This window comes from Triticum aestivum, chromosome 3D, assembly GCF_018294505.1.
Source record: "Triticum aestivum cultivar Chinese Spring chromosome 3D, IWGSC CS RefSeq v2.1, whole genome shotgun sequence".
Lineage (NCBI taxonomy): Eukaryota > Viridiplantae > Streptophyta > Magnoliopsida > Poales > Poaceae > Triticum > Triticum aestivum.
This window is the reverse complement of record NC_057802.1, coordinates 107,228,232-107,239,104: the sequence shown is the minus strand read 5'-3', so window position 1 is coordinate 107,239,104 and position 10,873 is coordinate 107,228,232. Positions and strand designations below refer to the sequence as shown.

The following is a 10,873-nucleotide window of genomic DNA, read 5'->3' as shown; positions in this document are numbered from 1 at the left end:
CCGCGGTGCGGTCCGGACGCGTTTTCTTCCGCAAACTGGAGACAAAAAATGGGAAGGATTGCGGGAGTCCGGACCGATCCCAAGGCCGCTTCTGACCGCCCTGACCCACCAAAAACTGTTCCCCCTCCCGCGCGCGCTTTCCTCCCGGTGCCAACTGCCTGCATTCATGCATGCCGCTATAGAGCGCGTCGCTCCACATTAAAGGCGGCTCAAAACGGACGTGACCTCTCACTGCCTCCGTCATTGAAGCGGCGCGCCGGCCGAGGGCATCGCCCGCTACACGCTCCTCCTCGCTGCATTCAAACGCCTTCATTAAACCCGCGTGAAAGTCAAGAAACCTACTCCGGCCACACGTCCGTTCATGAGCGGGCCAGCATTAAACGCAACGACGCCCGAGCTCCTCCGCCCACCTTCTATTTAAATGAGGCCAGACGCCGGGCAAAAATCACACCACTCTGCCGCTCCCCATCTCCTCCTTCATCATTTTCTCCACTCTTCCGATGGCATCCGACGAACGGGGAGAGCTGCTCTACGGCATAATAGCCGGCTGGGTCGCCTGCCGAGCAAGGCCACTCGCTGCTCCATCTCCCTCGCCTAGCCCGACGGAGCCAGTTGTCGCCCAAGCATATACCACTAGTAGAAAACAGGGCTTTCGTTCGGGCATGGCAAGCCCATTAGTCCCGGTTCAGTCATGAACCGGAACCCATGGAGGCATTCGTCCCGGTTCGTGAGCCCAGGGGGCCGGCCGGGGCCTCGTGGGCAATGGTCCCGATTCATATGGACCCATTTGTCCCGGTTCTAGGCACGAACCGGGACCACCGTTGGTCGGCATATTTGTCATAAACAATAAATGAACCAAATAGTTATAAAAGATAATATATACCACATCCGAATCATAGACAGGACGAGGGCCGACGGGGGCGGATACCAAAACCATCGCACTATGTAATAAGAAGGAATAATAAAAGTAACAAAATTAGACAACTATCTATCTAAAGTAAGAATTTTTTTCTTTCAGAAAGAAGATAAGAACAAGAGGCTCACCACGGTTGTGCTGGCGACGAGATCGGCGCGGGCGATCGACGGCGGTGAAGACGGGGACGGGACGGACCGCTAAACCTATACAAATCTCGGGGAAAATGGAGCTCGGAGGTCGAGTTTCGAGAGGAGAAAGATTAACTAGTGTGGCTCAGACATTTCATTGAACACCTCATGTGCATAGGAGTTGAGCTAGAGCACCCAAATGCCCTCCCCTCGCCGGCCAGAAAAAACAGAGCACTGTGGAGTGCTCTGCTATGGCGATGGGGTATATATAGGCAACTCATTTGTCCCGGTTCGTGGTAGAAACCGGGACTAAAGCTCAGCCTTCTATCCCGGTTCGAGCCACGAACCGGAACCAATGGTTGTGGGCCAGGAGCGAGGACCATTGGTCCCGGTTCGTGCCTAGAACTGGGACAAATGGGTCCATACGAACCGGGACCAATGCCCACGAGGCCCCGGCCGGCCCCTGGGCTCACGAACCGGGACGAATGCCCCATGAGTCCCGGTTCGTGACTGAACCGGGACTAATGGGCTTGCCATGCCCGAACGAAAGTCCTGTTTTCTACTAGCGGTTTGCATCTGCATGCCTGAGCGTGGTAGCTGGCCGGCTACGGTCTGAATGCGGCCATGGACTTTTGACTGGTCGCTGTCCCGTTGCTTTCAGAGGCAGGCAGCACACTCACACCCGAGATCTTGCTTGGATCCGGCTATATCCGTCAAGCAACTCATCGGCGATGATGATAGTACAGCGCGTATCACTGTGGGTGTCGCATGATAAGTTTCGATCGACGCCGATTTGTCTTAATCAATTCGATGCATGCGTACCGTACCACAAGGAAGGAACCGATACTACATTTGATCGAGCGTCTTGATTAACTTGCATGGAAACCAAATATATACCGAGACATAACATGTTCTAGTATAACATACGCCACCCATGCCATGATTGCATGACATACTAATTAACTTCGACATACTAACATGCAATAAGCAGCTAATTTGATCGATCGATATGTATCTACCGGTCCTTCTGACGGGCCCATGCATGCACGCAAGCTAGACATTTCATGATAACAACAGGCTCTGGCTAGGTCGGGAGTCGGGAGTCGGGACCGATGGATCAGCCATTCAGCTCCGCGATCAAGCCAGCGAGGATGCGAAAATTCTCTGGCCACGGGACAGGATCGCCTTGGGATCATACTTCCTCTTCCGCTCCACGAACCTGGCCCACTTGGCCGGACCAAAGTGCTTCTTCTCCCACCCGGCCTGGTCGGGGTAGTACGACAGGTACTCCACGCACCGTATCCTGGCCTCCTCGCAGAACCGTAAGATCTCGTCGTTCTGCTCCTCCAGGCGCCCAAGGTCGCCGTCGGACACGGCCGGCCGGAGGATTCCCACCGTGTAGAACATCTCTTCCTCCTCCGGGAACACCGCCGACAAGTCGCTGTCCCACCTGTTCCGGTTCATGGGGTAGACGAGGATGGGTCCCTTGGCGCCGGTGACGCCGCGGCGGAGGATGCCATGGAAGACGCCGGCGGCGAAGTCCAGGACGCGGGAGCGCGGGAGGAAGAGAATGAGCCAGGGGTGCGGCACGTCCCATTGACCGGCGGCGCGGAGCTTGAGCTCGCCGTCGCGCACGCGGTCCAGGAACTCCACGTAAGACACGTCATGCACGGACGCGAAGCCCCGCTCGTACCGCAGCTCACGCAGTAGCGTCTCCAGCCTCTGCATGTATATGCATGCACCAGTCAATAACTTTTCACACTGTTTCCCTAAAAAAAATTAACTTTTCACGGTGAACAGTTTTACGCATGCATGCATGCATATGCATATGCATGAGACTATCGACGTGTCAAAGTAGTAGTACTACATTATGAAAAGGGTGTGTCTAGGGAAAATACACTTTGGTTCTTGGTTATATATGCTCCCTATATGGAGATTTTTTTAATATTTTAATAAAAGGTCAAAATAGGTAAGAACTATTTTGACAAAAAACTTGACTTACTTTTGCACAAGTATATAAATTTTCATGAAAAAAACAAAGTTGACTTCACAGCAAAAAACACAAAATTTATTTGCTATTATAGGTCACTACTCTCACTATTTTAGCCAAAAATTGTGTTTTTTTGAAAAGAAGTCAAAGGGAGATTTTCTTTTTGTGAATTTTTTCTCACGAGTACAATAAAAGGTCAAGTTTATTTCAAAAATATTTTCAGGAATTTCTGACTTTTTGTTGAATTACTAAATGTTTTTTTTTCATATAGGGTGTAGATGTCCCCATAGACCATAAATCTGCCTCCGGGTGTAGGTCAAGTGATATACTAGTATACAAGAAGAAAAAAGAAAAGGCCAAAAATAGAATTTTCGTACGAATTTCCATGTATGTTTGGAAGATAGCATGGACTGAGACATAACAAAGTATCAGTCGACAGTGACTTAACAAAACTGTTATGAAAAATATGGACGTGCCACCATTATGCTGACCTTTCCAGCCATCTACTCCGCAAGAGACCAGGACAAATACCGTACAAATTATTATAAGGTGAACGAGCGAGTTTTACTTTTTGAGCAATTGGTGGCGGGCACAGTGTGTCGTGTATATGCATGGAAGTGGTAGAGCATGTAGGCCAGGCATCTGCATGTAAGGTCCCTGTCCCATCCCATACATCGGATCTAGCTTGTTCGTGCGCTAGCCTACTAGGTGACTGGCTAACAGATATAACACTCCATGGAAATACTGTTGATCGATGCTGAAAAGCTTATATGTCGACATGGATGCACTTATATAATTCTGGCAAAGGTATATTTTCTACTGTTGTGAGAGGCTTATGGATCTCATAATATAAACTCACAACTCACACTGGTCATTCTGGTGAGCCTTTGGATCAACTCAATGCCAAAACGAGTGTGCATTTACCATTGCGCAATTATAAATTTAGAATGAGAAATTGTGTGCATGCTGCTTTATTGTTTTCGGCTAAAAGAAAAGTTTTTTATAGGTAACTAAAAGAAAAGTTTCTGCACATATGATTTGTACCACCTTAGCAGTCTCGATGATTCGGCCCTCATGTCCAGGAATTTTAAAACTTGCTCCTTCCTTTCTTGGAAGTTAAAGTGGCGTGGAATGGTCGTGATGCCAATAGAGCCGCTGATAAGCTAGCTAAGTTAGGTTTAGGTGAGCGTCTTTGTAAAGTTTGGTTTTCTGTACCCCAGAGCACATTCTGGAGTTTCTTTCGGACGACATTCCTAGTTTCGGTTAAGGTGAAATAAAGCAGCGGCATTGATCCTCAACAAAAAAAGCAGTTTCGATGATGTGGAACTTAGCGGATTCCTAATAAATTTGTTACCAGAAATCTAATCATAGATTGGCATTGTTTTATTTTAGCTCCCGTCATCTCTCTATATAAATAGCCTGCACACGTTTTCTAAAATGCCACACGTGCTGTACTGCAATTTTTACCTGTGTTTTTTATGAAGTTTGGAAAACAGTGAGAAAGCAACAAAAAAATATTTTCCCGACGGAAAAGGCAGTGAGATGCGCATTTCCAAGGGCAGGCAGAGGCTAGGCCAAGTACGTACTACGACGTTGGTGGTGCACGGATCTGCATGCAAGCTTGAGCCATGCACGCATGCATCCACGTCATAGGAGGCCAAAAGTCACGATCCCATGACTCGATGGGTCCCATGTAGTTTACCTTTACCAGCGCTACACGACGGGCACCCGCACCGACAAAGGTGGTCGTTTATTACCTTTTCGACGTCAGGCTCGCCGCCGGCCGTTCCGCCGTAGTATAGCGCTCCCTCAAGGCAGTAGAGGACGCCGCCTGCCTCCTCGGCGAGCTTGGCGACGCGCGCTGCGGCGTCGGGCTCCGAGCAGAAGGACGATGACGACGGCGACGGCGAGCGCCAGCTCCCGATCAGGCCCTTGTCCGCGAGGACCGTGCCCTCGACGTAGTCCATGAGCCCGGACAGCGCGTTGGCACGCTCGACGTCTATGAGCTGCTCCTGGTCGCCGGTGAGTGAGGCGGCGCCCGTGTACAGGAGGCGCACCCAGCGCGCCCTCGTCGGCGCGGGCACGAGCGGTATGCGCGCTCGCGTTATGACGCCGAACTGCCCAAGCCCGCCCAGCACGGCGTCGAATAGGTCGGAGTTCCTCCCCTTCGAACACGTCACCATCTCTCCGAGCCCTACATATTTACAAGTAGTCAAGAACGTAAGTGAACGTGCTGTCATCAATGAAGTATGAAGCGTGCATGTACGCAGCGTACTCACCGGTGATGACGTCCAGTTCTTGGACGTTGGAAATCTGGGGGCCGTAGCGGAAGGCCTGGCCGCTGATGCCGGCGTTGGAGAGCGTGCCGCCGACGGTGAGGTGGAGGTAGTCGGTCCACGAACGCGGCGTTAGGCCGTGCGCGAGGGCGGCGTGCAGCACGTCCACCCAGAGCTGTTCGCCGCCGGCGTCTATGTACTGGCCTTCAACCGACACGGAGAGGCGGGACGCAGTGGAGCCTCCGCCGAGGCGTCCGAGCGACGGCATGTCGACGACGACGCCGTCGGTCGCGGCCGCCTGGCCACGTACGGAGTGGCCGCGTCCCCGGGCGGACACCGGGAACGGGGACGAGCGCGCGCACGAGGCGCGCAGCAGCGCGGCAATGTCTGCGGGGCACGACGGATAGAGCACGGCCGCCGCCGGCGCGACCGTCACGTTGCCGAAGTCAGTGGACGCGAGCGCGGTGGCCTCGGCGTCGTCGCGGATCAGCGCGGCGACGCCGAGGTCGCGGAGCTCGTCGCGGAAAGGGGAGGCCGGCGTCCACGCGAGCGCGTCGGCGTCAGCCCGTGCGCCCTGGACGGTCTGCAGGAAGCAGCCGAGCACGAAGAGGGCAGCCATGATCATCTCCTGCGTGTGTGTCTTAGCTAGAGTGATCGATCGATCGATCGATCTCTGTGTTTTTGTGATTCTTCTCTTGCGGGGGGTGGGCTATAAATAACCGGCGCGCGCCGTGCCTATGGAGAGAGGCTGCGATCGAGTGTGAGCTAGGCAGACAACTTAACTAGCTATGGCAGGACCGACGACTTGGGGTTGGGGGAGTGAGTGTATGAGATCGAAAGGACAGAGACTCAAAGATTCTTGCTTGATTGTGCCGTACGTACTTTACGATCATGGCATCACGTACGTACAGTGATGGACGAACAGTGACAAAAGAACACAAGATACGTCTACAGATCTTGCAAATCTATGCTGTAAGAATTTGTACCCGGCCGATCCTTTTTCTTTTGATTGATCTCACACATAAATGAAATGCTTTTCGCCCGAAAAAAAGAAGAACGATCTCACACGTAAATATGGAGTACGTGCAGCGTGTAGCGTGTAGCCAGCAGCCCACCAAGACAAACATGCATGTACGTGAAGAAAAACACTGATCGACTACGTACGTACGTATGCCGCAGCAAGAAACGCCAAAACAGTATGCGGCGCAAGCAAGCTGACAAGAACAGCAAGGACAAAGCTCCGGCATCATCATGAGAAGGTACGAGGAAGTAAACACAAGCATATATATTTGTACATGCATATGGTTGGGCTTCTTGCATGATGCATGCATCGCGACTTCTCAAGTCACAACACAATTGCGTAGTAATAAATTTGAACGCATTAATGCATACACCATACGATCAACTACTTCCATTGACAATCCTGCAAATGATTAACCGGTTGAGTTATAGCGTGATTTAGAGTATCTCTAACAGCGGCGCTAAATATCTTGTGCGCGGGGAAACAAATGTTTTAGCACGCGTGGAGCCGTTACGCGCGCTCCAGCGGGCGCAGGAGATTCCGGCGCGCGGCAAAGTATCGCGCGTGCACGAAAAACTGCCCGGCGCGTGGTGTCCGGCGCGCTCTATAAAATGCACGTGTCCGAGCCGTCAACTGCACACTCGAGCGCCCCGCCGCCCCCTTCTCCCCCCCCCCCCCCGCCGCCCTCTTCTTCCGCGCATCCGGAGCCCCCCCCCCCCCCCGCCGCGCCCTTCTCCCCCGCCGCCGACATGCCGCCGCGCCGCCGGAGTAGCTCCGGCTACCGTCGTGTCCGCGTCCGCTCTTCCGAGGACCCAACTCCGTTGCATTGCCAGAATCCATGTTCTGTAACATAGTCGAGGTTGAATCTAAAGGATCTACTGTTGGATAAATACCCTTGGAAGCTAATCCTCTGGAAAGTATGGCAGTTGGGTTCGGCATTTTTAGAAGATTTTTTTATGGGCGCGTTCTACGCGGAGATACGCTCCGGTGGCGCACGTCTCGGTCTCGAGACGTTCGAGAACGCGCACGAGGCCACCCGCGTGGCGCCTCTCGAGGACACACTCGCTGATGAACTTCGACGACAGGAACTTGCGCCTCCGCCGCGGCTAGTAACCGACGGCGACCGTCAGGAACACCGTAGGCAGCAGCGGCGCCTCCTCATCGTTGAGCCAGACGAGCAAGCCATGACGGAGTGGCGACAGCGCTACCCAGAGGACGTCGCCAATGAGAACGCCTTCTGGGCGAAGAGGAGGGTAAAGCAGCGCGTGGAACGGGCGGACATGCGTCAGCGGAAGGCACTGGTGATATCGCAGTACGACTTGGGACAGGCGTCATTCTTTGACGACAACGATCCTCGGTGGGAAGACGGGTTTCTGTCGATGTCGGACGACATCAACGAGGAGGACGACGACTCGGAGTATTTTTCAGTTTAGTTGCACCGTAGTTTTTATCTATTTTATTTGTATCGGGCTAGTTTGTGGTGTTTGGTTGAACTATGCTATTCGTATCGTTGAATTTTATCAATATGTTGTTTCAAATATCGTTTGTATGTGTTCTGGATGCTCGCGCACGGCGATTTTTTACAACGCCTGTTGGAGCGGCTCGCAGCGACCGCTGGAGCCAGCGCCCTGCAACGCGCAAAAACCGTTATTTCCGCGCTGTAAAAGTTGTTTTAGAGCGCCTGTTGGAGATACTCTTATGTGTCAGCAAAGCAAGCCACAAGGCGGTGTGGAAGAAGACCGGTTCAACTCATGGTCGTCGAGTTCGGCCCACTCATCATGCTAAGCTTTTCCAGTGAGTCGCGGGCCTAAACTGAGTCTGTTAGAGCATCTATAGCCCTCATGGGCAATTCCGGGCCCTCAAACACCCGCGGACGGGCGCGTCGCAGGTACTGACCGCGCACTTCTCAAATCCCATCATCCACATCCGTGTATCTCATATCTGGTATCCTATATCTATACTAAGCATGCAACGTGGAACTAAACAACGTAGATCATCAAATAGACATAGAATTGGACGTAGAAATGCACAATTCGATCACCAACGAATCTCCAAAAGATCGCCAAAGTTCACATAATTTACATAAACGACGGACAAGTTTAAATTAGATTAATACAAACTTGAAATTAAAGACCAAGATGGCGGAGCTTCACCACTTCCTCGCCGGGATTTTGCCCTTCCGGTCGCCAGCGCAGCTGTAGGCATCCGCGGCTGGTGGAGGGTCTTGGTTGTCCGAGGAGGAGGTGCAGCTATCGCGGTCGCCGTCGTCGGAGTTGGAGAGGACGGTGCCCTATTTAGCGTGAATGCAGTTGTCTCTAATGCATAACCCCAACACGATAGTGGTAAATCGGTAAGATACATCATAGATCGCACCATATCTAATAAAGTACGGTTACGACGTTCGGACACACCATTATGTTGTGGTGTTCCAGGTGGCATGAGTTTGTGAAACTATTCCACATTGTTTTAATTGAAGGCCAAACTCGTAACTCAAATATTCGCCTCTACGATCAGATCGTAGAAATTTTAATTTCTTGTTACGATGATTCTCCATTTCACTCTGAAATTCTTTGAACTTTTCAAATGTTTTAGACTTGTGTTTCATCAAGTAGATATACCCATATATGCTCAAATCATCTGCGAAGGTCATAAAATAACGGTACTCGCCGCTAGTCTCAACACTCATCGGACCGCATACATCGGTATGTATTATTTCCAATAAGTCAGTGGCTCACTCCATTGTTCCGGAGAACGGAGTATTAGTCATCTTGCCCATGAGGCATGGTTCGCAAGCATCAAATGATTCATAATCAAGTGATTCCAAAAGTCCATCCGCATGGAGTTTCTTCGTACGCCTTACACCAATATGACCTAAACGGCAGTGCCACAAGTATGTTACACTATCATTATCAACTTTGCATCTTTTGGCATCAATATTATGAATATGTGTATCACTACGATCGAGATTCAATGAACCATTTATATTAAGTGTATGACCATAGAAGGTTTTATTCATGTGAATAGAAAAACAATTATTATTTGACTTAAATGAATAACCGTATTGCAATAAACATGATCCAATCATATATATGCTCAACGCAAACACCAAATAACATTTATTTTAGGTTCAACACTAATCCCGAAGGTAAAGGGAGTGTGCGATGCTGATCCTATCAACCTTGGAATCACTTCCAACACACATCATCACCTCACCCTTAACTAGTCTTTGTTTATTTTGCAACTCCTGTTTCGAGTTACTACTCTTAGCAACTGAACCAGTATCAAATACTGAGGGGTTGCTATAAACACTAGTAAAGTACACATCAATAACGTGTATATCAAATATACTTTTATTCACTTTGCGATCCTTCTTATCCGCCAAGTATTTGGGGTAGTTCCACTTCCAGTGACCATTCCCTTTGCAGTAGAAGCACTCAGTTCCAGGGTTAGGTCTAGCTTTGGACTTTTTACGGGAGTGGCAACTTGCTTGCCATTCTTCTTGAAGTTCTATTTCTTTTACTTGCCCTTTTACTTGAAACTAGTGGTCTTGTCAACCATCAACACTTGATGCTTTTTCTTGATTTCTACCTTCGCCGATTTCAGCATCGCGAAGAGCTTGGGAATTGTTTCCGTTATCCCTTGCATATTATAGTTCATAACAAAGTTCTAGTAACTCGGTGATAGTGACTAGAGAATTCTGTCAATCACTATCTTATCTGGAAGATTAACTCCCACTTGATTCAAGTGATTGTAGTACTCAGACATTCTGAGCACATGCTCACTAGCTGAGCTATTCTCCTCCATCTTGTAGGCAAAGTACTTTGTTAGAGGTCTCATACCTATTAACACGGGCATGAGTCTGAAATACCAATTTCAACTCTTGGAACATCTCATATGCTCCATGTCGTTCAAAACATTTTTGATGTCCCGGTTCTAAGCCATACAGCATGGTGCAATAAACTACCAAGTAGTCATCATACCGAGATTGTCAAACGTTCATAACGTCTGCATCTGCTCCTGCAATAGGTCTGTCACCTTGCGGTGCATCAAGGACATAATTCTTCTGTGCAGCAATGAGGATAATCCTCAGATCACGGACCAAGTCCGCATCATTGCTACTATCATCTTTCAACTTATTTTTCTCTAGGAACGTATCAAAAATAAACGGGGAGCTACATCGCGAGCTATTGATCTACAACATAGTTATGCAAATACTATCAGGACTAAGTTCATGATAAATTAAAGTTCAATTAATCATATTACTTAAGAACTCCCACTTAGATAGACATCCCTCTAGTAATCTAAATGATCACGTGATCCATATCAACTAAACCATGTCCGATCATCACGTGAGATGGAGTAGTTTTCAATGGTGAACATCACTATGTTGATCATATCTACTATATGATTCACGTCCGACCTTTCGGTCTCAGTGTTCTAAGGCCATATCTGCATATGCTAGGCTCGTCAAGTTTAACCCGAGTATTCTACGTGTGCAAAACTAGCTTGCACCCGTTGTATGTGAACGTAGAGCTTATCACA

The 10,873-nt window shown here is 49.8% G+C and overlaps 1 protein-coding gene across 1 annotated transcript; it reads right to left on the bottom strand.

Annotated features, from left to right (window-relative positions):
• Positions 1 to 1,909: 1,909 nt before the first annotated feature.
• LOC123074281 (cytokinin dehydrogenase 2) lies at positions 1,910 to 6,113 on the bottom strand. The gene is made up of 3 exons (XM_044497168.1): positions 5,314 to 6,113; positions 4,792 to 5,228; positions 1,910 to 2,766 (listed from the first exon to the last, which is right to left on the bottom strand). The coding sequence occupies exons 1-3, from the start codon at positions 5,933 to 5,935 to the stop codon at positions 2,182 to 2,184; spliced, it is 1,644 nt and encodes a 547-aa protein (XP_044353103.1). The 5' UTR covers positions 5,936 to 6,113; the 3' UTR covers positions 1,910 to 2,181.
• Positions 6,114 to 10,873: the final 4,760 nt, after the last annotated feature.

What these genes read in the sequence shown, in the direction of transcription:
- LOC123074281 (XM_044497168.1), bottom strand. Translation starts at nt 5,935, where the DNA reads ATGATCATGGCTGCCCTCTTCGTGCTCGGCTGCTTCCTGCAGACCGTC. An exon ending in AGAACTGGACGTCATCACCG is followed by an intron (nt 5,229 to 5,313) that starts GTGAGTACGCTG and finishes GTAAATATGTAG; the next exon opens with GGCTCGGAGAGATGGTGACG. An exon ending in GCGAGCCTGACGTCGAAAAG is followed by an intron (nt 2,767 to 4,791) that starts GTAATAAACGAC and finishes ATATACATGCAG; the next exon opens with AGGCTGGAGACGCTACTGCG.